At 50.1% G+C, this 25,289-nt stretch overlaps 1 protein-coding gene across 3 annotated transcripts in view; it reads left to right on the forward strand.

The window, feature by feature from the left end:
* Nucleotides 1–24,430, forward strand: part of SLC25A37 (solute carrier family 25 member 37) — a 43,587-nt gene extending 19,157 nt beyond the window's left edge. Inside the window, exons 2-5 of one of the 3 annotated variants that reach the window (XM_060015182.1) lie at nt 4,429–4,495; nt 16,536–16,764; nt 18,789–18,845; nt 20,701–24,430. In XM_060015182.1, the coding sequence (XP_059871165.1) occupies nt 16,542–16,764; nt 18,789–18,845; nt 20,701–21,221 (801 nt within the window). In that variant the 5' untranslated portion in view covers nt 4,429–4,495; nt 16,536–16,541 and the 3' untranslated portion in view covers nt 21,222–24,430. Of the gene's footprint in view, nt 1–4,428; nt 4,496–16,535; nt 16,765–16,845; nt 17,265–18,788; nt 18,846–20,700 lie in introns of those variants that run through there. The other 2 variants (XM_060015180.1, XM_060015183.2) reach the window with 2 other exon arrangements.
* Nucleotides 24,431–25,289: the final 859 nt, after the last annotated feature.

Consider the following 25,289-nt stretch of genomic DNA (forward strand, 5'->3'; position numbering starts at 1 on the left):
CTTTAATGGGAGACAGGCATGCAGACGCATCACCTGATATAATTATAAGTAGAGGAATGAGCAAGAGAAGGCTGGTGACAGGGCAGCTTTGAAAAGGCTTTTTTTCCTGTGGATAACAGGCTCATAGTGGGGCTTGCTTTAGAAGGTATGGCTTCTCTGGCGGACGTGGAAGCCAGTCTTGCAGAAGCTGGCAGGACCGCACTTGACTTGGGAACCGTGCACGGGACTCGCGAGGTGCCTGGCTCCCTGAGCCTGTCCAGGGTGGATCCAGGAGGGCTGTCACCCACAGCTCCCTGGCTCTGATGGCAAGGTAGGGCCTTGGAAACACCGGCATCATCACCCAGTCTCTCACATACAAACGTTTGGCTGGTTTTTGACAGCTACCTCCATGCCTGAGCAGGTGGGGTATGATATCTTCCTGGCATGATATCTTTTGGGCTGACACAGGCCAAGGGTGTATTAGACAGGGACACACTGCATCACTGGGGCCGGGGGCCAGCATGTGGAAAAGGGTGAGCATCCCAGCTCTGCATCTTAAGCCTTTCTGCCTTACGTCAAAGCTTTGCCTTCCGTCCAAGAGCCCCTGGGCTGAACTTCCAGGTACTTCCTTCCAAGGCAGGCCTTGGAGCCAGGGATGTTGCTGTGTCCAGGCGATTATGCTCTGCATTTGAGCCTCTGGTCGCCTTCGCCAAAAACAGACAAGAAAAACAAAAATTGTTCTCCCAGCTGTGCAAAGAAACCTCAGGGAACCATTGGATTGTGACAGGATTTCAGACTGTGATTTCAGAAATGCATACGGAGTGAGCTGTCGATTAGATTGAGGATTGTTTAAGAATTGTGGTTAAAATACACATAACATAAAACTCGCCATCTTACCCTTTTTTCAGAGTACAGTTCAGTAGTGTGGTATATCGACATTATTGTATAATACAACCGTCACCACCATCCATCTCCAGAACTTTTCTCATCTTTGCAAACTGAAACTCTGTCCCCATTAAACAGCATCTCCCCATTGTCCCCAGTCCCCTAGCAACCACCATTCTACTTTCTGTCACTTTGCATTTGACTATCTCAGATACCTCATGTAAGTGGAATCATACAGTATTTGTCTTTTTTTTTTTTTTTTTTTTTTTTTTTTTTTTGCGGTACGCGGGCCTCTCACCGTTGTGGCCTCTCCCGTTGCGGAGCACAGGCTCCGGACGCGCAGGCTCAGCGGCCATGGCTTACGGGCCCAGCCACTCCGCGGCATGTGGGATCCTCCTGGACCAGGGCACGAACCCACGTCCCCTGCATCGGCAGGCGGACTCTCAACCACTGAGCCACCAGGGAAGCCCCCAGTATTTGTCTTTTTGTGATCGGCTTATTTCACTTAGCTTGATGTCTTCAAGGTTCGTCCGTGTTGTGGCATGTGTCAGAATTTCCGTCCTTGTTGAGGCTGAATAATATTCCGTTGCATGGATAATGGCACCTTTTGTTTATTCATTCATCTGTGGATGGACACTTGGGTTGCTTCCACCCCTTGGCTATTGTGACGAATGCTGCTGTGAACGTGGGTGTACAGATATCTCTTTGGGACTCTGCTTTCAATTCTTTTGGATGTATACCCAGCAGTGGGATTGCTGGATCGTGTAATGATTCTATTTAAAATTTTTTTTGGAACTTCCATACTGTTTTCCATAGGGGCTGCACCATTTTACACGCACACCAGCTACACACAAGGGTTCTAACCTCTGCTGGAATCCTTTTTTTTTTTTTTTTAATACAGGTGTTTTTAAGCTGCGGGTAGTCCTAAGGTTTAGTAATGTAGATTTGCCTCCCCCCCCCAGATAAAACACTCCCCTCCCACACGTTTTGTTTTTTAAAAGACTCTTTATTGGTTTTATAGATTTAGAATGTTAGAGGCCAAAAAGGACCTCCTTAGAGATAATCTATTAACTCCATTTATCCATTGGACAAATATTTGCAATTGTAGTAGATGGGTGAACAAAACGCAGGAAATCTTCCACCTCTCGGTTTACCCGCTGGTGGAAATTCATGTTGATGCCCAGCTAGGCGAACCGATTGCTAGGAGTTCCTCAGGGATTTGGTAGCCAGGCTGGATGGGAGTTGAGGTCTTGTGACGCTTGGAACAGGGCTCTCTCTGTTCTGTCATGCTCACGTTTAGTTGCACGTCTTGGGGGGGATCCCCCAGATCCCCCGTTCGGGAAAGTGAGACACACTTGGATTTATCCCCAGAATCCGAGGGACCTGAGAGCCGGCCCACACCCACAGGTGGAACGCGGCAGAGGGAGCAGACCCCAAGCAGGGCGCCCTGTGCCCGGGCCTGTAGCTCAGTTTGGCCCCAGCTGGCTGCCTCCCTGCAGTTCCGAGGGTGGTGGGTCCCTGAGAGCTGGGGAGGGCCTTCACTACCACTGTGGTGACTGCACGGGAGTGGGTTCCAATCAGCCGTTTCAGGGAACCTTGGCACTTAAGGGCTCTGCCTGGCCCTAGCCCTGGACTTAAGCACCAGGTAAAGGTCTCCAGAACTGCCCTGAGCCCTTAGTGAACTTTCTGCAGCGCTTTCCTCTGGACCCTTTGCACCAGTGTAAATTGACACTAGATTTTCCCCCACCTCTAGCTCCCCTGATTGTTACATAATCAGGAATCATGTGAGCAGCCGGTTCCATTCATTTAGAAATGGGGAGCAGAGAAAGGTGACTGTGCAAGCGGGGTGGGTGGGAGGGATGGAGACCCTTAGGGGCTGTTTTGTGCAGATCCCTCACCTCCCTGGGCCTCAGTTTCTCTTCTGTTCGGAGGGTCAGCGAACTGAAGGGCTGCTGGGCAGTCCTGACAATCAGTCAGGTCGTCTAGTCCAAATATGCAGTGATTGCGGGGGCCTTGCTTCCAACCAGGGTGGATCCCGGGGGCATCCTCCCCAAGGAAATGAGCATCTTATGAAGGAATTAGAATAAAAGTGACATGACATCTTCCTAGGAATTTGCTGTTTATCTCCCCCTCACCCCCATAAAAAGGATTAATAGAAGCACCAGCAGCTGGACGCTTCTGGTAGGGAAGCATCTGGGAGAGATTCAGTAATTCGCGGAAGGTGCAAAGGAGCAAAGGTGCAAGAGAGGAAGCAGCAGAGCTGGGATTTACGTCAGGTGAGGCCCCAGAGCCTGTTCAGCTGACTGTCGTGGGTCTGGACTCCACTGGAAACTGGAGGGCTGCTCCAGGTTTGTCCAGCCTCTTTCTGGTCAGAGGGATTGGAGTAGGGCTTCCATTCCTGTCCCTTTATTATGAGATTGTAGGAATTGTGGCCTGGAGTCCCCAGTGCCCTGTGGCTGGTGGCTTCCTTCCAGGACCCTGAGCTCTGTTGTGTGGTTTATGGCCTATCCTATTCTGTAGTCTAATGATTCCGTTCAAACCTGTAATGAGATCCTTTGTGCCCAACAGCCATTTATGAGCAAGCAGGGAAAAATACCCTCACCTTCTAGGCAAGATTAAGCTAGTTTTGGTGGTAGTTCTTAATGATATTTCAAAGCCATTTGTATTAACACAGGTGGTAGTTTAGGGATCATACTCGCTGGAGCCCTTCTACAAAAAGTTGCGGTGATGCTAACATTTACTACCTCCTCTACGGTGCTAGGTGGTCGATGTGCTCGTGTTTGCTCACTTATTCATCGCAGGAAGCACGTGAGGTAGGGGTTTTCACTGATGAGGGAACCGAAGGGCAGAGAATTTTAGTAACTTAATGTGTACAGCTCAAACATGGTGACGTGGTTGAGGACGGGGCCATCTTTGTGTCCCCAGGTCCTAATAATGGCGTCTGGCATGTTGTAGGAGCTCAGTATGTGATGGTGGAGTGAATGGATGAACTTCAAACCCCAGGAACGGTCTGAGCATTGGGTGGGTGGGTGATCGAACGAGGTTTCTTTGAGATTCCATGATTGGGATTTTTAGCAAAGTACTGTTGAAGGATGGTCAAGTGGGCGGGGTCCGGGAGTCGGAGTGCTGTCCAGTCTTAGTGCAGTGGCGACTTAACTCTGGGAGCTTGGGCAAGTCATCCAACCGTTTCCTCGTCAGCCAAGCAGAATTGGGGGAGGGCTGGATGGGTGGGAAAACTCTGACATCAAACAGAAGCCCAGAGGGAGGAGCCCCTCCACCCCATGCAAAACAAAACAGATGTTGCTGGAGCTTGGAGGGGCTGAAGTAGGTAGCAGGGCTGTCCGGACTCTGCTTCTCCTGCATGCAGGAGATGCGCTGGTGCTCCGGGGTGGGGGACCTCGTGTGTTCCCTGGGCGCTTCCACGTGGACCCTCGTATTAAGCCTGCTCTTCAGTGCGGTTCTGTAATGCTTCAGCGAGTTTCCCCAGATGCCAGGAAAACAGAACACTTTGGAGAGTGAGGTGTTTCTCCAGTGCTGCCTCTGACGCCTTTTCCTTACTTGTAGGTGGGGTGTTTTTAAGCCAGTGACATAGACAAAGCTGCTGAGTCAGGGGAGGCCCCGGGGAGGCCAGGTGAGTGAAATTCTTCATTGAAAGCAGCCTGACCATTGGCGTATTCAGTCTCAGCTTTTGCATACTGATAGAGTGCCGGGGGTGTTCGTGGGTCAGGATGCCCTTCCTGCCCACCTGGGTGGGCGAGCTCCTTTCCAGGACGGAGGTGGGTTGGTATTGAACCGGGTTCTATTACCCAGCTCTGTTTGAGCCCAGTGTCCAGGCTGACAGCCAGAGTTGGGAAACAGTGATGCTGTGTGACCTCCAGGCGACGGGTCTCCATGACTGACTCTAAGTACCACCTGGACATAGACACCCCCGCCCCCCTCCCCAGGACCTGCATGGACTTAAGCAGCAAGGATTTAGGTGACTTTGACACATCAGGGCTACTCCCTCTTTAAAAGGTCCGGCACGTGAGGTGGTGTACGCGTGACTTAGCACAGTCATAGAAGCAGGGCACATCAGAGACCAGGGAGAAGCTGGAAGTCATAGGTGACCCTTCCAGTCTACCTTTCCATGAGAGGTCCTGTAGCCTGGTGCAGGCTAATGGTGCAGTCCTGGAGCCAGACCGTGTGGCTTCCGGTCCTGTCTGTACTCTGTGACCTTGGGGCAAGTCGCTTATCCCCCTGTGCCTCAGTTTCCTTGTTTGTAAAACGGGGATAGTTAGCTGATATCTAACTTTATTATAATTATTTTATTTATTATATTATATATAATACATTATTATTATAAATATTTTATTATATTTATATTTATTATTATTATTATTTTGCGGTATGCGGGCCTCTCGCTGTTGTGGCCTCTCCCGTTGCGGAGCACAGGCTCCGGACGCGCAGGCTCAGCGGCCATGGCTCACGGGCCCAGCCGCTCCGCGGCATGTGGGATCTTCCCGGACCGGGGCACGAACCCTTGTCCCCTGCATCGGCAGGCGGACTCTCAATCACTGCACCACCAGGGAAGCCCTATTTATTTATTATATTTATTTTGTGGATATTGGCATTGGGGCTCAGAGAAGTAAGGCAGTTTGCCTAAGGCCACATAGTCCTTCATGCTAGATGTGGGACTTGAACATAGGAGTCCAGCCCTGGCTCGTCTTACTGGAGCCAAGCAAGGTGGGTCAGAGTGACCAGTGGTCCAGGCTTCCCCTCCACCCAGTGCTCTCCCGCCCTCTCTGTCTCCCAGTGAGGTCTCCAATCCCACCCATGAAATTCCAACCCTGTTACCTGGAATCTTGGGAATTTGCCCACCTGTAGAGCAGAGATCATTTAATCCTTTGGGCGGGCCACCAACTAGGTACTCTGAGTGTGTCCTAGGTACCTGGGGCCTGAGCCAGGTGGATTCTTTCATCCCTCCCTCCTGCTATAGAATTTTCTAGAGAAGGGGAGGAGTGAGCAGGTTTGGCTCCTATGATGAAGCAATGTGGGAATGGCATCCTTGGAGCCACAGGCGAGGAGGCTGTGAGCTGCTGCCTGTGGGTGGGAAGGCAGACTCCGTGGTTGTGCTGTTACAGTGACATTGCAGCTTGGGAGCCAGCTGCTGGCCCGTAATGGGACCCCATGGGGAGGGCTTCTGTTGCACAGGCCTGGTCCCTCCTCCCAGATGCAGGAGATCCCAGCCTTCTTGCTTACCGTGCTGCTCTTTGTAGCTGCTTTGTCAAGTGCGGGGCGTAACCATAGAGAACACTTGACTGTAAAGTAAATTCCAAACACCTTAGCAACCTATTCAGACAGAGCCTCCTGGAGTTCAGCCGCCCTCCCTCTCCATGCACACCTTACTGCTGCATCCCCTGCACATACGCCCTCCAGCCAGAACCTCCTCCGTTTCCCAGACCCACCAGCACATTCACATCCCCCTCAGCCCGAATGTTCTCTTCCTTTCGATGCTCTGTTTGCTTTTTTTTTCAGTCAAAGTCACACGTGCACCTAGTCAAAAAGGCAAATAGTGTGGAAGGGACTGTAATGACAGCTCCATTTCTTGCCAGTTGAAATACCATCCCCCTTTCCAGGTGCAGCTCAAATGGCCCTTTTCTGCCACCCTTTCTGGGTTGGATATGCTCTGGGGTCTGTGGCCTGTTCCCAGGAGAAGCGGTGTTTGGTGCTGTGGCTTTTTCCCTGGGAGGCTGAGGAACTTGGTTTGGGTTGTCTTGGTGGAATATGTGTTTTCTACTGACTGCATCGTGGAAGCTCTTCACTTAGTCCTTTTTAAAAAAAAAAAAAAAAATTGAAGTATAGTTGATTTACAATATTGTGTTAGTTTCAGGTGTACAGCAATATATATATATATTTTCAGATTCTTTTCCATTATATAGGTTATTACAAGATATTGAATATAGTTCCCTGTGCTATACAGTGGGTCCTTGTTGTTTATCTATTTGATATATAGTAGTGTGTATCTGTTAATCCCATACTGCTATTTATCCCTCTTTTCCCCTTTCCCCTTTGGTAACCATAAGTTTGTTTTCTGTGTCTGTGAGTCAGTTTCTGTTTTGCAAATAAATTCACTTGTACTATTTCTTAGATTCCACATATAAGTGATGTCATCACTTAGTCCTTTTGTCCCTAGAAATAGCAATGCCCCCTAAGCACACCCTTAATGGGCCTGAAGGTTTCAGGGTTGCATCCGGAGAGCATGAATGACAGATGGCAGGGATCCTTTGCAGTCCAGGCCCAGCACCACCGAGGCAGCAGGTAATCAGGAACGTCTGACGGTGGCTGGTCTGATGAGAAGAGCAAATGTGACTTTTGTGAACATTGGACCCCGTGGGAAATAAGTGAAAAGGCAGAGCGGGCTTGAAGGTTTGCTCTCCCATGTGTGAACCCACTTCCTCCCACCCTCCCCCAACATCGGGGCCACCTGAAAACCCTGGGAGGTCTGGGGCTTTCTGTAGGCGAGGCAGGGACGTTGACACAGGCCTGATTTAGCTGGAGGTGTGGTCTCACCCCTCTCATCTCTTTCTCTTTTCTCTCTCTTTTTTTTTTTTTGCCATACGCGGGCCTCTCACTGTTGTGGCCTCTCCCGTTGCGGAGCACAGGCTCCGTCCGGACAGGCAGGCTTGGCGGCCATGGCTCACGGGCCCAGCCGCTCCGCGGCATGTGGGATCTTCCCGGACCGGGGCACGAATCCGTGTCCCCTGCATCGGCAGGCGGACTCTCAACCGCTGTGCCACCAGGGAAGCCCCCCTCTCATCTCTTTTCTGTTCACCTTTTCTGCCTGGTTCTCCAAGAGCTGGCCCTTTGGCTGCTTTCATATAGGGGTTCTCAACAGGGGCTTTCAGAATGCAAAGGCCTGGTCCTCCCGTGCACCACCCGTCTTCCTGCTCCAATGTACAGCCGTTCTCCCAACAGACCCCCCTTTTTTGCGGATGGGGAGAGGCAAGGACTGCTTTTGAGGACTCATTTTCTCTTGCTGGCTCCTAAATTTTCCTTCTGATTAAAAATCAGAGACACAGTATATTCTCCGTATGGATATACTTTTGCCAACTTGGGAGATGTAAAAAGACACGATTTGGAATTTTGAACCTGGGAATACACTTTGATGTGCCTCAGAGTGCCGCGAACGGCATGGTTCCCCTAGAGGATTTTCTGCATTGCTCCGTTCCTGGTTAATGTGGTGCGGGGGTGATGCTAGATGCTGTCCTCATGCCTCATTTTTTATGATTTCCGCGCGTGCTTTCAAAGGGCCAGGGCGTGATCGCTGGAAGCACCACCAGGAGTCCGTCCCCTGTCGTGAGCACCATGAGTTCGTGAGTCCTGTCTGAGTCAAGATGCTGGCCATTTTGAACTGGGAGCGCTGAAAGGTTGACTGTGCGTTGGCTCCCTTGATGTGGTTCGGGTTTCTTCGTCTGTTGTATGTCCCTCCTGAGGCTTCTGGAAGGTGCGATGAGGGCTTTCCAAGCCCTCGATGGGGTCTGTGGCTTTGCTCCGGAAGGCAGTCCTTTCCCCCCAAAGCACTGTGCCAGAAAAAGCCCCTCCCTCCTGGACCGCGTGTGAACCGGTTCTTGGGCGGCCATCTCTCCTCTGGGCGGCTGTGCACGGGCGCTGTAGCGTGAGCGGCAGACAGACCCCAGTGCAGCTGCACACAGTGTCAGGGATGGGCTGCGGGTGGAAACGCGCTGCCAGGGAGGCCTTGCACCCATGGGTGCGTGGCTATGGGGCTTGGAAAATAGGGAGGGGGCTGGGGGCAGGCCCTGCCATCCAGCGTAGGCATTTTACTGTGGTTCGACTTAGTGATGTCAGTGCTACTTGGAAACAGTTGGCAGATGGGAGGGAATTCAACTCGCCAACCTGACTTCTAATTCTGAAGCAGCCACTGGCGGCAGATGCTCACGTTGTTTGGCATTTTCCTAGCACTTTCTCGGTGCTTGAACCTTATTTCCTTTCTCTGGGAGGAAGTCTGGAGCCGAGATTCCTGGGCGACCTTCTGAAGCGCAGCCTTGTTCCCTCTGTGGGAGCTGTGGCTGCCCATGTGATGTTTGTTCATTCATACCCTGAACTGGGAGCCCCAGGCACGCCCCTCCCCGTCTCCCTCCCCATCACACCTGCCTCAGGGGAGGATCGTGGCAAATGCATTTGAATGGATGGCTGAATGGATTTCACACTATCTTTTTCTGGTCTTGAAAGTGCCACTTGTCATGGGAAGTTTTTTTTTTTATCTTATTGCTTGGTTTTTATTTTTGAGAAATTCGGAAAGAAAGATTGGGAATCCCCAGCCGTGTCCAGGTCAGGTGGGAGGACAGTGGCCAAGGGACGCCGCAGCGGCTGGGGCCAGGCTGGCTTGGCCTCTGCAGGATCCCTGGGGAGGTCCGAGGACTCCCTGCCGGACTCAGCTTGCCCTCTTCTTTCTGGTGGGCCCAGATCCGTGACTGCTTATCCATGTGCCCTTGGGCAAGTCCCTTTTCCATTCTGGGCTCCAGTTTCCCAGCAGAAAAGGCAGGTGCTAATAAGCTAGATGTGCTCTCTGCCCAGCCCTTGCAGCTCCTGTTATACGATCCTTCGAGCTTACCTGGGGCGGAACACACATTTTCCACTCCCTCCCTGCCCTCTCGGTGCCAGAACAGGCCAGGACTTCCCTGGTGGTCTAGTGGTTGAGACTCTGTGCTTCCACTGCAGGCGCGGTTAAAAAAAAAAAGAAAAAGAAAAAAAAGAAAGAGAGAGTACAGACCTACAAGGTAGGCTTGTCCTGTTTTGTCTTCTTAGGGGAGAATTTGAGGAAGGGGCTTGACCCCTCCATTCCGGTCTTGATGGAGTTGGTTTAAAATTTGGATCCCTCCTGTAGAATTACTGTTCTAGAGCTGGGGGAGGGGGGTAGGGGGGGTGGGGGGGGATTGCTTAGGTGAGGCAGTGAGTGGCAGAACCAGGCCAGAGACCCAGGTCTCCTGCTCTTGGGGCCCACGCACTATCCTCCATCCCGTCCCTTTGAGAGCAACGGCAGTTATGCGAGTTGATGTGGAGTAAAAGGCTCCGTCACGTGCCACACGGGGCTCGTCCCGCTCATTTGTCCCTCGCACGGCCCCCCACCAGGCCTAGTCTTCCAGGCTGTTCCCTGCAGCCCATGCTCTGCAGGGGCTGCTCCGGGGGTCCCTCTGACTCCTAGAGCTGATCTCTGCACTTCCTGCTTCCAGGGTCCGTGCCACTGGCTGCCGCTGTGTCTTCTCAAGTGAGTTCTGCAAGGTGTGACTGATTATTCAGTGAGACGAGGCTTCCAATTGCCAAAGACAAACCTTGAAAAAGTGCCTTGAAACAGAGCTCAACAGTCTGCTTTCCTGAAGGACTTCCCAGAGTTTATTGTGCTAATTAATGTACATTATGAATTTCCAAGAGGGGAGAATCAAAGTGCAAAGAATGGGAATTTATTATAAACAGGAGAGCTGGACAGCTAGGTAGGAACCGAAACTCAGGACATGAATGGCAGTTGGTGAAATTCTGTCTCCATTTTCTTGTTTTTTTATTTTATTTGATTTTAATTTCTGCTTTTTCTCTGTGCATCTTCATTCATTTTCTTTTTCCTTCTCTCCACCCTCACACCTTTTTTTTTTAATTGTGGCAAAATACACATAACATCAAAGGTACCATCTTAACCATTTTTAAATGTCCTGTTAAGTGGCGTTAAGTATGTTTATACTGTTGTGCTGCCGTCACCACCATCCATCCACAAAACGCTACATCTTTTTTTTTTTAATTAAAAAAATTTTTTGTGGCCGCGTGGCTTGCAGGATTTTAGTTCCCTGACGAGGCCCAGGGATTGTGCCCCCTGCAATGGAAGCACAGAGTCTTAACCACTGGACCGCCAGGGAAGTCCCAGAACTCTACATCTTACAAACTCCAAATCCTACCCTTTAAACAATAACTCCCCGTATCCGCTCCCCCCCAACTCCTGGCAACCATCATTCTACTTTCTGTCTCTATGAATTAGAGGTCTCTAGGACCTCTTATAAGTGGAATCATACACTATGTGTCTTTCTGTGATTGCCTTATTTCACTTAGCATCATGTCCTCAGGGTTCACCCATGTCATAGCACAAGTCAGAATTTCCTTCACTTTTAAGGTGAATAATATTCCACTGTGCGGGTGGACCACATTCTGCTTATCCATTCATCTATCGATGGACACTTGGGTGGTTCCCACTCACCCCTAACTTTTTCTTCTTCTCTAGTCCACAGGTAGATAGAAAATGCCCAGCCCTCAGTTGTACATTTTATGGGCAGTGTCACAGAAAAAGAAAAAAAAGAGACTCTATTGATTATCTCCTCTCCAGCCCTGGTCCCTGCAGCCTCGCTCTCACCTGCCCACCTTCAGCTTCTCTCAGGCTCCCTTCTGAGAATGCTTTCATGACCTTACGTAATGGTACAGATGGGTCAGTCCTGCCCCCTTTTCTGAGCTCTTTCTGACAGTCCGTATCATTCTCCTCTTACTTCACACTTTCCTTGTTTATTTCCTCTTCGTCTCCTGGCTCCCGACCCCGAGTGGGTGCCCCCTGCAGGCTGATTGGAGAAATGAAGGTGCTGCAGGACCAAGGAGGTGCTGGCCCCAAGCCTGGCTGTGGTGGTTGACGTGGGCTGAGAGGGGGCTTCCTGGGTCCTCAGCGCTCATGGGCCACTTGCTTCTGTTCCGGGCGGGGGTCATTGAATATGGCCTGCCCACCTGGGTAGCCCACCTCCCCGAGAACAGAGAAGTCCACTGAAGTCCAGCTGTCCTTTTCCATAGGATGATATGTTTTGGTTCAAAATTTATTTATTCCAACTGCCTCACCCCTCCTATAAAGAGGGGGGAGGTGAGAACTCAACCCCAAAGTTCCCTTGTAAGTCTCCGTGAGCCGGCTGACATGAGCAACTTTGTAAGGCAGAGACCACCCGTGCCCTCCGGCCCCTGCCCGCCGTGCCTTCCCATATATAGGGGGCAGGTAGGAGGGGGGACAATTATCGTTGACTGCACTCCAAGCCAGGCGTTTCCTGAGGTTACCTCACAGTCTGCCAACAGCTTTCTGGGGGATTTTTCCATACCCCAAGATTAAGGAACCTGCTTGAGGTCCCAGAGCGGGGATGGTGCAGACCAGCGATGTCGGCTCGGCCGGCTCCAAAGCCCTGCCACCGTGCGCCCACTACTCCCTACCTTCGCCTCTCCACATACACCGCCCTCCCACACAGCCCTCACCGCTCCTCAAGCGACCAAAGCTGTGTTGATTACTGCCGGGGCCGGGTGAAGAATGTCATTAGAAAGCGTTGGGGCCTAGAAGGGGCCTTTATTTTTTGTTTTTTTTAATTTTTTTTTTTTTTGCGGTACGCGGGCCTCTCACTGTTGTGGCCTCTCCCGTTGCGGAGCACAGGCTCCGGACGCGCAGGCTCAGCGGCCATGGCTCACGGGCCCAGCCGCTCCGCGGCACGTGGGATCTTCCCGGACCGGGGCACAAACCCGTGTCCCCTGCATCGGCAGGCGGACTCTCGACCACTGCGCCACCAGGGAAGCCCTAGAAGGGGCCTTTATTTAGCAGTTCTCCGAAAGTGTGAGTGAGGATCAGGGTCATCTGGGGAATTAAAAAAAAAACTAAGCCAGACAGAGGAAGACGAATAATCATATGATATCACTTATATGTGAAATCTAAAAATTTTTAACAACAGATACCAGTGAACTTATTTACAAGACAGTAATCAACCCACAGACATAGCAAAGTTATGGTTACCAAAGGGGAAAGGTGGGGTAAATTAGGAATTTGGGAGTAACATGTGCACATTACCATGTATAAAATAGATCACCAACAGGGACCTCCTGTAAAACACAGGGAACTATACCCAATATTTTGTAATAAGGAAAATAAAATTCTTTTCCCTGTAAGGGAAGAGAATCTGAAAAATAATATGTATATATATACACGTCTATACATATATGTGTGTGTGTATATATATATATAGAGAGAGAGAGAGAGAGAGAGAGAGAGAGAACTGAATCACCTTGCTGTACACCTGAAACTAACATGACATTGTAAATCAACTATACTTCAATTAAAAAAGAGTTTTAAATCAATATGTGTTGGGGTGGTGCCCAGACAGGTATTTTTAGACATTTCCCAAGTGACTCTGATCATTAGCCGCTGTTTGGATCCTCCCCTTTGCTTTACGGTTGAGGGCACTGGGGACCAGAGAGGTGAGATGCCACAACCAAGGCCACTTGACCCTGTCAGAGCCAGTGAGGGCCAGGAGCCAGTGTCTCACTCCAGTCCTGTGTGTTCTCTCGCACTGCCACACCCCTGCTTGCGAGGGGCTGCTGGGACCGAGGAAGGCTGTCCTCCGTAGGCTGGTCTTGCCACCCCAGGCCAGAAACCAGGAGGAGGCGGCACAGGCAGCTGCTGCAGACCTTCCCCGAGGCGGGTCTGTCCTCTGGGAATGGGCCTGGCAGGGGCCACTTCTTAGTGACAGGCCCCAGCTAGGCCCCCAGGGACAGGCTGCCTCTGGTCCTCTTGTGGCTCAGAGACTCACACTCTGGGCTTGAGAAATGCAGCCAGATGTGAACTTTTCATCAGTAAGGAGAGCTCTAGATATACAGGGTGATGGGAGGGACAGGTCATTACGGGAAAGCATGCTTATATTTAGGGGAGGTGAATAAGGGACATAGTACCGCTTCACCCTCGTGGGTATCCTAAGTTGCACGTGTGTGTGTTTGCGTATCCGTTCATTCAGCAAACATTTATTGGTCCCCCACTGTGAGTTAGACACTGTCATAGGCATTGGAGATGTGCTGTGACTCAGACAGACACAACCCCTGCTCCATGGAGCTTAGAACGGTCTGGAAGGCCAGGTACTATAACCATATTACTTAGCCTCTTGACGAATCCTTTATTGTTATTAACCGTAAGGATAGTAACAGACATTTAATTTTCTCACTCCTTCTCTCAAAAGAGGAAGCTGAAACTTAGGTTATCTGCCTTGTCCAGGGTCACACCGTAAGTGATGGAATCAGTTCTGTCTGAGAGCAGAACTTGCCTTCTCGGCCACCTGGTTGTACCATCTCCTGCATCAGGCTCCTGATTTTTATCGGGGGCAGTGACAAGAGAAAGCCAGGCGAAATATGAAGCTTCATTTGCTCTAAAGCTTGAGCAATTTCAAATATCCATTAGAATTTAGTGCTAGAGGACCTCTGCCGTCCCTGGAGCACCAGTTTTGTCTCTTCCAAAGGGAGCACTTTGCGTTTCGTGTACTTTATTTTCTCTGGCCAGCAGTGCCCTTAGGAACAAAGCACAGGTTTTGTAGCCATGAGTCAGCGACCCTTCTGGTTGGCACACTCACCCACTTCTTCCTCTGGTCTTGTTTGCTTATAATGTGTCCTCTATTATCAAGTTGCCTAAAATCCTTTTGAAACGGGTTAGAATAGAAAACACTTAAACAAAAAGGTACAGGGACACTGACCCTGTCCATTCCCCCCCTGGGAATGTGGGACCCAGGTGTCTGGCGGCTTCCTCTGGCTGAGTCAGGGGGCATTTTCACCAGTCTGTGGTAGAAGAAAAGAGGGGAAAGTCGTATTTAATAAAGCTAAATTGAACTTAAAGGCCAATTTTATAGTCAGAAGTAGTCTTTACTTTTTTTTTTTTTTAAAGCATGAAAGGTGTCCTGGGACTTCCCTGGTGGTCCAGTGGTTAAGGCTCCACGTTTCCAGTTCAGGAGGCATGGGTTCGATCCCTGGTCAAGGAACTAAGATTCCGTGTGCCGCGCCGCAGGGCCAAAAAATAAAACCACCACTAATTTGGTTTTCATGCTGTTCCTCTGAGCCCTGGGGTTCCTGGTCGGGGGGATTTCTGCCTTGAGGAGTGAGAGGAGGGGACAGAACTTTTTGTCCCATTTCCAGTCAGAGAAGCTCTTTTATTTTATATATTAGTTTCTTTATGATTTTGTTTAGAGGTAAAAGGGTATTCCTACAAAAGTTTGGAGACCCTCTGCTCTAGACTCTGTGTGTTGGGTGGAGGGGAGTGGAGGAGGGAATGCTGCTTTTGCAGGACTGAGCCAGTGTGGTACAGTTACCCACAAATATTTCTTATCTACTGTACTGGTCAGGGCTCTTCAGAGAAACAGAGCCAATAATGTGTATATGTGTGTGTGTGTGAGTGTGTGTGTGTGTGAGAGAGAGAGAGAGAGAGAGAGAAATTGGTTCACATGATTGTGGAGACTGGCAAGTCCAAAATCTTCAGGCCAGGCCAGCTGGAGACCCAGGGAAGAGTTGATGTTACAACCAAAGACTGGAGGCAGAAGTCTTTCTTCTTTGGGGGACATTAGTTTCTTTTCTCTTCAGGCCTTCACCTGATTAGACGAGGTACACCCACACAACGGAGGGTAATCTGCTTTACTCACAGTCTACTGACTTTAAATGGTAATCTCAACTATAAAATGCATTCACAGCAACATGTAGACTAGTGTTTGGCCATAATTGGAGCCAGCATGGGTACCGTGGCCTCGCCGGGTTGTTGGCATATAAGATTCACCATCACACCTACTCAAGTGCCTGGGGAATGTGATGGGGATGACAGAGATGGGGAAAGTTGGTCTTTGCCTCCAGGGGGCAAGACTATACTTAGGAAGAAGTTAAGAACAAGACCATCTAGTTCAGTGCTAACTTGTATAGACGAAACGTAAAATGCATTTAGAGGAGATGAGGGGGTGGGTGATGGAGGATTCCAGGGAGATTTATGGTTGGGGCTGAATGGAGCTTCCACAACACAGAGGTCTCAGATAAGTGAGGGCACAGAAGACTTTAGAACCGGAGTGGGAACTCCTGGATAATAATGATACTTCTATTTCAGGGGTCCCCACCCCCTGGGCCACACAGCAGGAGGTGAGCAGCAGGTGAGTGAGTGAAGCTCCATCTGTATTTACAGCCACTTCCCATCACTTGCGTCACTGCCTGAGCTCCGCCTCCTGTCAGATAAGCAGCGGCATTAGATTCTCATAGGAGCACGACCCCTATGTGTGAACTGCACATGCGAGGGACCTAGGTTGCGCGCTTCTTATGAGAATCTAATGCCTGATGATCTGAGGTGGGGCTGAGGCGGTCTCATCACCCCCAGATGGGACCGTCTAGTTACAGGAAAACAAGCTCAGGGCTCCCACTGGTTCTGCATTACGGTGAGTTGTAGAATTATTTCATTATATATTACAATGTAATAATAATAGAAATAAAGTGCACAAGAAATGTAATGCGCTTGAATCATCCTGAAACCATCCCCCCCACCCCGATCCGTGGAAACTGGTCTCTGGTGCCAAATCCCGAGGCCCAGAGAGGTTAAGGGATTCATCAGAAGTCACACAGCTTCCCAGTGGCCGGGCAGGTGTTCCTACTCCAAATCCTGCCCCTCATTTTTACCGTCTTTGCTGGGCATAGTGAAATCCATGTGAACGTGTGTGTGTGTGTGTGTAGGGGTGGGGGATTACTCCAGAAAGGAGAAGAATAAAAGTTTTCTTCACCCAGAAATCCTGTGAATCTATAAAAATGGCCTGTTATTTTCTCACTCTCTCCCTGGGTCTTCCTCTCGCTCCTGACCAGCCTCATTAACCCCACTCTTTTCTTCTCTCGCCCTCCCCCAGACACGAATGCAGAGTTTGAATCCAGATCCCAAGGCCCATTACACAAGCGTCTACGGAGCCCTCAAGAAAATCATACGGACTGAAGGCTTCTGGAGGCCCTTGCGAGGCCTCAACGTGATGATGATGGGCGCGGGGCCGGCCCACGCCCTGTATTTTGCCTGCTACGAAAACATGAAAAGGACTTTAAATGCCGTTTTCCACCACCAAGGGAACAGCCACCTAGCCAACGGTATTTGCAAGCATTTGTCTGGAGTTAGAAAGGTCTCTCCTTCAACAGACCCTTCCCCAGGGTTCTCCTCCCTGTGACCCAGCAGCCTGATGCCTCATCTCCGCCACGCTTGCTCATGAATCGAGGACTCTAGATATGTGTGTGCACACACACCCAAACACACGCACACACACACGCGCACGCACTTTTTTTCATTCCCCTCCTTCGCTCTCTGAAGCCCAGGGAGAATCAGTGACAGAGGTGTTTCATTGTTGAGTGGGTTTTGCCTTTTTGCTTTTTTTTAAAAAAAAAAAAAAAATTCAAAAGCCATTAATGATCAGATCTAGGGGAGAAAAAAAGAAACAAAAAAACAAACAACCCTGAATAGAAACAAAACTTTTGAATGCTGGATTCCAAAAAAAAAAAAAAAAAAAAAGGTTATCTGGACAGCTTCTTTGAGACTATTTAAAAACTGGCCCAACAGGTCTCTACAACGTCAAGATCTAACTAAGCTTTAAAAGGTCAAGAAGTTTTATGGCTGACAAAGGATTTGCTCCTGCGCAGAGGACCTTTCCCACCTAAGCTTCTGGGGATTGGGGAATTTCGCCCCCGTTCTCTTCCGTCTGTTGCATCTCTCTGCAAGCAAGGGCTGAAATCGTTTTCTTTTGTTGTTTTGAGGGAACCAGGAGGGTGGGGGGTGGCCTGAGCTGGCCGCAGGCAACTGTTTTATAGGCTTGTCTTACTGGGTCCTGCCAAGTGGTTATTTTCGCCTCCTGTGGGTTTGGCTTTTGTTGGTTTCTGTTTGGGTTTGGAGCCAGACTCTGGCTAGTGGCATAAGGAGAACTTACTTTAACAAATTTATTTTTCAGCAACAGAGAGGTAGATGTGACTGGCAACAACTTTCTACCCCTTCTCTTTTTTGTGCTACTCAGAACCAGAAAGCATCCCTCCCATCAGCAAACCCTGGTAATAATGACTCCAACCTGGCTGGTTTGCAGACATTGGTTTTGCTTTTTCAAAATCGGCCCCTAGTTGCATTTGTCCGGACCGTCACCAAGATCTGCACTCTTGATGCTGTCCTCAAGTTCGTGGCCTCAGGGCCCTCCTTTTGCTGAAACTGCCTTTTTAGCTCCTTGGTCTCTGAGCCCCTTGAAGGCGGTTTTGAACGGAGCCCAGTTTATGTCAAGTTCTACCCAGCACTGTTATTGCTTCACTGTGGTGTGTGCTTTGGTCGCGTTTTGACCTTTCTGGGGATGATCCTAAGCGTGTGGGAGGGAGGGAGGGAGGGGGATAGATATGCATTTGTGAAGCCTTAGCCTGTGTCCCTCATTCTTCCCACCTTTTAGCAGTTATCTTAATTACTGGGCAGTGTCACCCACAGAGGGAGGAAACCCGGAGCCAAATGCAAAATTCCAGGCTGGAATCTGGCTTTCGAAGTTCCTGGTTCTTGAAGCCAGGCCAGAGGAGACCCTCAGATGGGCTCGGCCATTTCTGAGACACGTCATCACTTTGCAGACTCACCCTGGAAATCTGCCATATGCAGATCTCCCTGACGCCCTTTGCCCTTGGCCATTTGCTTTAAAAAATGCCTGGATTTTATTAAGGAATTTTCTTAAAGATTTCTCTCTCCCCGCCCCCACCCCTGTCTCTGCTGTATACATGATATCATCCCCTTCCATTGCCCCCAGCGTAAGGGCAGAGTGGGTTAATCTGTAGACAAAGGCCAGAGATGCGAGAGAATTAAAATCTCTGTGGTGGAAAAAGCCACCAAGCGTGTTTTCTGGTAGCATCCAGTGTTGGCAGGTCTAGCCTTTTCCTAGGGAAAATGAGGTTCTGCAGTATTGAAATGTGAGTAACGGTGCCTGTGTTACCTTCCTCATTTTTATCCAGTATTTTCCATGATCACTTTAGGGTTTTAAGAGTCAGTGCTCACCTGGGTGGAGTTGGTAGTGAGTTTTGCTTCTTAGAAAGCAAGGTCCAGAGTTCCAGGAACTTCCTCAGAACCCCTGGTCCCAGAGGGTAATTTTCTGGAGTTTGTTTTGCAGGGATAGCTGGGAGTATGGCCACCCTGCTCCACGATGCGGTAATGAATCCAGCAGAAGGTAATGTTTCATGGTCCCAGGGAGTGGCAGTAGGGGATGCGCAGAGGGGCCGGAGCAAAGTTGGGGGGTGGGGACAGAAGGTCGGGCAAGGGAACTCCTGGTCCCCAGTCGGAATAAGCAGGAGAATTCGTACCGTGTTCTCAAAGGCCTCGAGAAGGCACGTGAGCATTTGAGCTCTGGGATTCCTGTTCGCTTAAACAGAGCTACACAGACCAGTAGCATCCGTGTCTCCTGGGAGCATGTTAAACATGGTGATTCTCAGGTTCCACCCCAGACCTACTGAACCAGAATCTCTGGGGGTAGAGACAGGATATCTGCTTAACAGGCTCTCCTGCCAATTCTTTTGTGTGCGTTTGCACTACTCTGAAACCTGTGTGTGCTCACGTGCGTACACATGTGCACACACACACACCCCACTGGGCCCTCGTTAACCATTATCAACCATAGACGAATTTAGAAGGAACCTGTCAGGCCATTCATTAGGGCTTATGTTCAATTTGCTTTTTTAAAAGAAATTTGAAATTATTATGGAAAATTCCAAACAGGCGAATGTAGGGAGAAGAGTATGGTGAACCCCCATGTGTGTATCACTCTACTTCATAAATTAATATTTGGCCATTTTGCTGTAGCTGTCTTCTCCCACGTTACCTTCTTTTTTTTTTTCCTTTGGAATTTTGGGAGCATTATAAAGCAATTCTTAGCTGTTCAGACGAGTTCTGTCAGCTTTTTCAGTATCCTCGCGTCCTCAGCCAACTTGGGTCTGAATGGTGAGGAGGTTTTGGACCCAGTGCTGGGCATACCTTCAGCTGGGTTATTCTCTGTGTGAGATGTAGGACTCTCTCCCTTTTCCTCCTCTATCTGAAAATGGTCCCTTGCCAGAAGGGAGAATCAGAGGTTAAAAAGTGCAGCATTTTAAATCTTGCATTATAAGTTTGTCTGGTTTAAGGTTACAATTTATTTGCTGTCAGCTGCCTCCCATGCCTTAGCAGATAGGAAACTTGTTCTGACTTTCAGGGATGTATGGGTCAGATTGGGAGGTGGGCTGCTTTTTCTGTGTGTTTAAGGCAATTCATATCAATGAGCAGTAAGTTAGTCCATGTCAACCAGGCAAGAATTTTATTTCTACTTTTTTTGAAGGAGAGAAAAATGAGGTTCAACTCCACCCTCCTCTCCTTGACATTATATCGTTTTAAGGACTTTATTTCTTTAAAAGTAAAGCACACTGTACGTGTTTATCTTGCAATGCGTGGGGACAATTAAAATTCTAAGTATTTGGCCCATGTCCTTTGACCCGCCAGTTACTTTTGTATTAATAAAGCCAGGGTCCTCACTGGAGTTTGCCGTTGAGCTTGGGCTGATATCATTCTAGTGTCTCTTCCAAGAGCACTGAGACCCAGAAGCTAAAAACACTGTCAGAGGTACAGACCACTGAGAATAAAAGACGGGACCTGTGTCCAATAGACGTACTGGGACGGAAGAGGGCCGAGGAGCCAGGAGCAGGGTTTAGATTTCTCAGCGTGTGTGAAGCCCGAGGCAGCTAGGGCCTGGGGGCTCAACTCGGGGAGTCTCGTCTGAAGTGGCTGCCTGGTTTGGGGGCCACGTCAACCAAGAGTCAGGCAGGAGAAACGTCAGGAAACAGCCACCTCCTGGCCCTGGATCCCGGAGGCAAGTGTTTAAACGGGATGCCCTGGAGCTGGCCCTCGGTGGTTTCTCGGGCTGGGGCTGGGTGTGTGCTAGCTCTCTGTGCCCTGTTACCCATGTGTCTAAACTTGCTTGTTTCTCTTTATGGCTTGGCTTCCCATCTCACTCCGACCTGGGGTGGGGCTAAACCCAACCACCCGGGACCCGCCCACAGTTGTGAAGCAGCGCTTGCAGATGTACGACTCTCCGCACCGGTCGGCCCTCAGCTGCATCCGGACCGTGTGGGGGACGGAGGGCTTGGGGGCCTTCTACCGGAGTTACACCACGCAGCTGACCATGAACGTTCCCTTCCAGTCCATCCACTTCATCACCTATGAGTTCCTGCAGGAGCAGATCAACCCGTACCGGGGCTACAACCCGCAGTCCCACATCATCTCAGGCGGGCTGGCCGGGGCCCTGGCTGCAGCCGCTACCACCCCTCTGGACGTTTGTAAAACCCTCCTCAACACTCAGGAGAACATGGCCCTCAACCTGGCCAACGTCAGCGGCCGGCTGTCGGGCATGGCCAACGCCTTCCGGACGGTGTACCAGCTCAACGGCCTGCCGGGCTACTTCAAGGGCGTGCAGGCCCGCGTCATCTACCAGATGCCGTCCACTGCCATCTCCTGGTCCGTCTACGAGTTCTTCAAGTACTTCCTCACCAAGCACAAGCTAGAGAATCGAACTCCGTACTAAAGGAACGGGCTGTGGGAAGTGATGCCAGAATCTTTGATGGTGCAAAGACTTTCCCTGACTGCTGCCCTTCCCCTGCCCTCACACCAAGATTCCTGGGGCAGGGTGTTGGCAGGATCTGCTCTTTGACGCCTTAGAGAGAGGAGAGGACGGGACAGCCGCTTACACGACGGCCGTCCGTCCGCAGGGACATCCCAGGTGGTAGAACGTGTCGAAAGACTGACAGGGGAGCGAGAAAGTGCTTTTTCTCTTCCTCCCCCCCCCCCGCCCCCCGCCCCCGAGAGCGATGTAGCCTTTCTGCTTCAGTATAGCATCTCCTCCCCTAGAATCGTACGTAGATCACCCAGGAGGGAAGAAAATGTGGAGTGACTGAAAACATTAAAGAGGAAAAAAAAATTATGTATATAGGAGTTCCAGTACACAGTCTCACATAGATGGATAATGTTTATCCTTTATTTTTCTACGTAGAAGTTTTGGGATTTGCGTGTGTGCCTGTGTGTGTGTACAAGCAAGTGTTACAGCTGGGAATATAAAGCTGTTTAAAAAAAAAAATAGCTGAATTCTTCCATCGGGTTAAGTCAAAAGGCACCAAAGTAATACGTTGCTCCACGTGGCCTAAAATTGTGTTGAGCCCCCCCAGATGGAAGTTCCACTTGAATGTAAAATAATAAATATAAGGTTTATATTTTGAATTTTCTTTTCATAGGGGAAAATGGTACGTTGAAAAACAAGTCAAAATAATGCTATAATACTTTTAGCTACTTTTTTTTTTTTTTCTTAATCAGTCACCTTCATGTGCCTTTTCCCTTGGTCTTTTCCTAGAAATTCCAGGACCAAAGATCTGGCCCTGGGGCTTTTCCTCTTGCTGTGTGCTCGCCCTCACGCACACGTACTGGGCGGCAGCACGGCTCACACTGGAGCACAGTGGCCCCAGTGGAATTAGGGTGGCTGGTCTTACACTTACTGAAACCATTTCCTTCCCTTGTGGGTGACGTGAATGTATGCCTCGCGGGGCCAGCACTTAAAAGCCCTTGAAATGCCAATGCTTGGCCACTTGTTGGGCGGGCATGTGTGATAAATCCTACCTTGATCCTAGGACTTAATTCTCCAACAGTCTTAACCCAGGCACTTCAGGTATCCTTGTCTGTGTGTGTGTTTGACTAAATCTCCTGATCTCCTGTGTTTCCCTGTGCAGTTTTAGGGGTTTTACAAAACACAGCAAGCATATCTACGGCATTTGTCTGTACACCTGCCCATCACAAATTTCCACCTTAAGAGCCTCTCACCGCGCAGGGACAGGCCAGGCTCCCCAGCCCCACTGCGCAAGGGACCCGGGCCCTCGTGCTCAGTCAGGACGCCTCTCGAACCATCTTTAGCCTTGCTTGATCCACGCCAGCTGGGAACACGATGCCTTGTTTCCTGAAATGGCCTATCTGAGCCAGATTATCCCTGAGAGCAAACGCAAGCCTGTTTCCTCCAGCCAGGCCTTCCCAGGCCTCTCTCCGAGGGAAGACCCAGTGGCTTCACAGTTTCCTTTAGAGCTGTCTTTCAAAATGAGCAGGAAGTACGTGTGTGTTTTCCTTCTGGTCGGCCTGGTCCTGACCTTGACCCTTTGCCCTTCGCCTTTCGCCCTTCGCCTTAGGCACAGTCCATGTCTTGCATTCTCACTGAGGCTCAGACCCGGGCTCCTTCGGATGCCGTGACTCCTGGGATGAACTCAGGTGGTGCTGGGACTTTGGCGTCTCAGAACATCGTGTGCTGTGCCTCTGGGAGTAGTTTGCAGGTCCAGGACAGCAGAAACCCATGTCAGGCAGCTCCCACACGTGCCCCGATGAGCAGGGGCTGGGGGGCCTGCCTGCTGACCTGTCCCACCTCGGAGTTAGCCCACCCCCATCCCCCGGTGGAAATCAGTTGCAGCGAGCTTCCCCGCTCCGTTGCAGTTGCATCCCCACTCAGGGATGCCAGAAGCCCACGGAGACCAAACTGCTGGGGGAAGTGTTGACATCTCTAAACATATACCCCGTCAGTGTTACATTTTGCAGATGGAAGAAAATCTAGATCGAATTCTAAAATAATTATCCAACCACCCCTTTTTGTCCACTTCAGATACACCACACTGCTGCAAAATATTCCTTATTTCTTATGGGATTTTGTTTTTCGATGGTATTGAGGAAAGAAACGGCTCACTTCTCAGGGAGAACTCCTTTGGGTCAGGAGAGATAGAGTCCAGATTTCAGAGTCGGAAGGTCTGATCCTGGCTTTCCTTTCCCAGTGTGTAGGGATCGGCTGGGAAATGGGGGTGATGCCACCTGTCCTGCCTTCCCCACTGGGTCTTCCAGAGGCTGAACGAGCGATGTATCTGAAAAAGCTTTGAAAGTTGTGAAGCGCTAAACAACTAGAAGTGGTCTTGAATTCTGGGGGAGGTAACCACCGCCCCCCGCCTCACCCTGAGCTCCAAAGCTTGTCTTGCTGCCCCATGCAGACTGCAGCCCAGTTGACTGTGACTTTGACTTGGCCAAGAACGAAATAGGAACATGTTCTCCCCATCCCCCAGCCCTGGCGATGACCAACCTAACGTAGTCAGTCACGGCACAAACTTGGTCACTGGTGTCTTCGGTGTCATTGGGGCGTCATCTGCCGCCCAGCAATGCCACTTGAGTACAATACTCAATAACAGTGACTTCTGTCCAGACCATGATTTGTGATCCAACCCCTCATACATCTGAGTTTTACTTTTTAGAATTAAAAAATTGATTTTTTTCCAAATGGGATAAATCTTCAAGCCATGACTTTTTTTTCTTAACTTTGGATCGAAACTCGCTAGATACTGGCCTGCATCCTTTTGTGTGGTTTCTTTTTCTTTTCTTTTTTTTTAAATGCTGATGTCTTGTTCCAAGAGCTGTCCTCCAAAGTTCCCCCCCCCCCCAAGGCTGCACTGGCAACACGTTGTTATGCCATTAAGGTTTTATTTAACTTTATTTAAGGATGATTGTTCCTGTTCAATACAAATGTACTGCTGCTTCCCACCTGCGAGACGCACGATGTATGTTGCTAGGGTGGGCCAGTGTCCTTTCTTAAATTCCTGTCGTAAATATCATGGTTTCTGCCTCTTGATTGTCACCAGTTCCTGGAAGAAGGGGAGAAATGTGTGTTTCTGTGTGGGGATATTTCTGATATGCTGCTACAGTTGTGACACTGGAGCTACAGAAAATAAAGCCTTGATCTTTGAAGTGTTGTGGGCTCTTTGGTGGGGATGTTGAAATAAGAGGGAAGTGGATGGAGAAAAGGAACCTAATTCATGGAGCTTGTGCCTCCTGCAGTCTGGTGCATTAAGGACCAGGATCTATGGCTTCGATGGGAAGTGCCCCTCAGCCCTCTTATCAAAATGGAAGCAGGTGGCCAGGGATGGTCACGAGAGATGATGGGGCAGGGCTGGGAGCCTCCATGGCTTTGCTCACTCTGCTGGGGAGGGTGGCAGCTCTTCTATCCTTGTGGGATCATGAGTGTGAGAGGCTGCCAGCACCTGGGATGCCCAGCCCTGGTGCCTGGCACGCTCATGCCTGTTTTCCCTCTCTCATCCCTTTATGGAGGCTTAATCAGGGTCCCTCTACACGGAAAACCCCGAGGGGGACCAGAATCCACCCATACTTCCTAAAGAGCACAGCTTAAACCAGGAACTAGACCTATTCTGGAGTTGAGAATGGGGCTGGGGTGTCTCGGACCCCTTTGAAAAGCCAGGGACAGCTCTTGACTCATCACAGTTTGGGAGGTCAGAGCGCCTGCTTTCAGCATAACCACCAAAGACTTTAGTGAGGGTGGGGAGTCAGGGTTGAGGTCAGGCTTGAGAACCAGCCATGGGCAGCGGTGCCAGGAGGTGGGCAGCGGTGCTGATCAGAGAGTGGAGAAGGCTTTAGGTAAACTTCCTGCTTTGCACTTTTACCAAAGGCCAGCACTGTGCTTCTCAAAGCTGCCTTGTGGCTTGTTGATTGCCTCCACTCCGGACTGGAGGGCATCCAGTGCGTATGTACCCATTCAGCAGATTTCTCTCCCTGCCCCACGGAGTCCACCTGC

The sequence above is a fragment of the Delphinus delphis genome, chromosome 6 (genome assembly GCF_949987515.2).
Source record: "Delphinus delphis chromosome 6, mDelDel1.2, whole genome shotgun sequence".
NCBI lineage: Eukaryota > Metazoa > Chordata > Mammalia > Artiodactyla > Delphinidae > Delphinus > Delphinus delphis.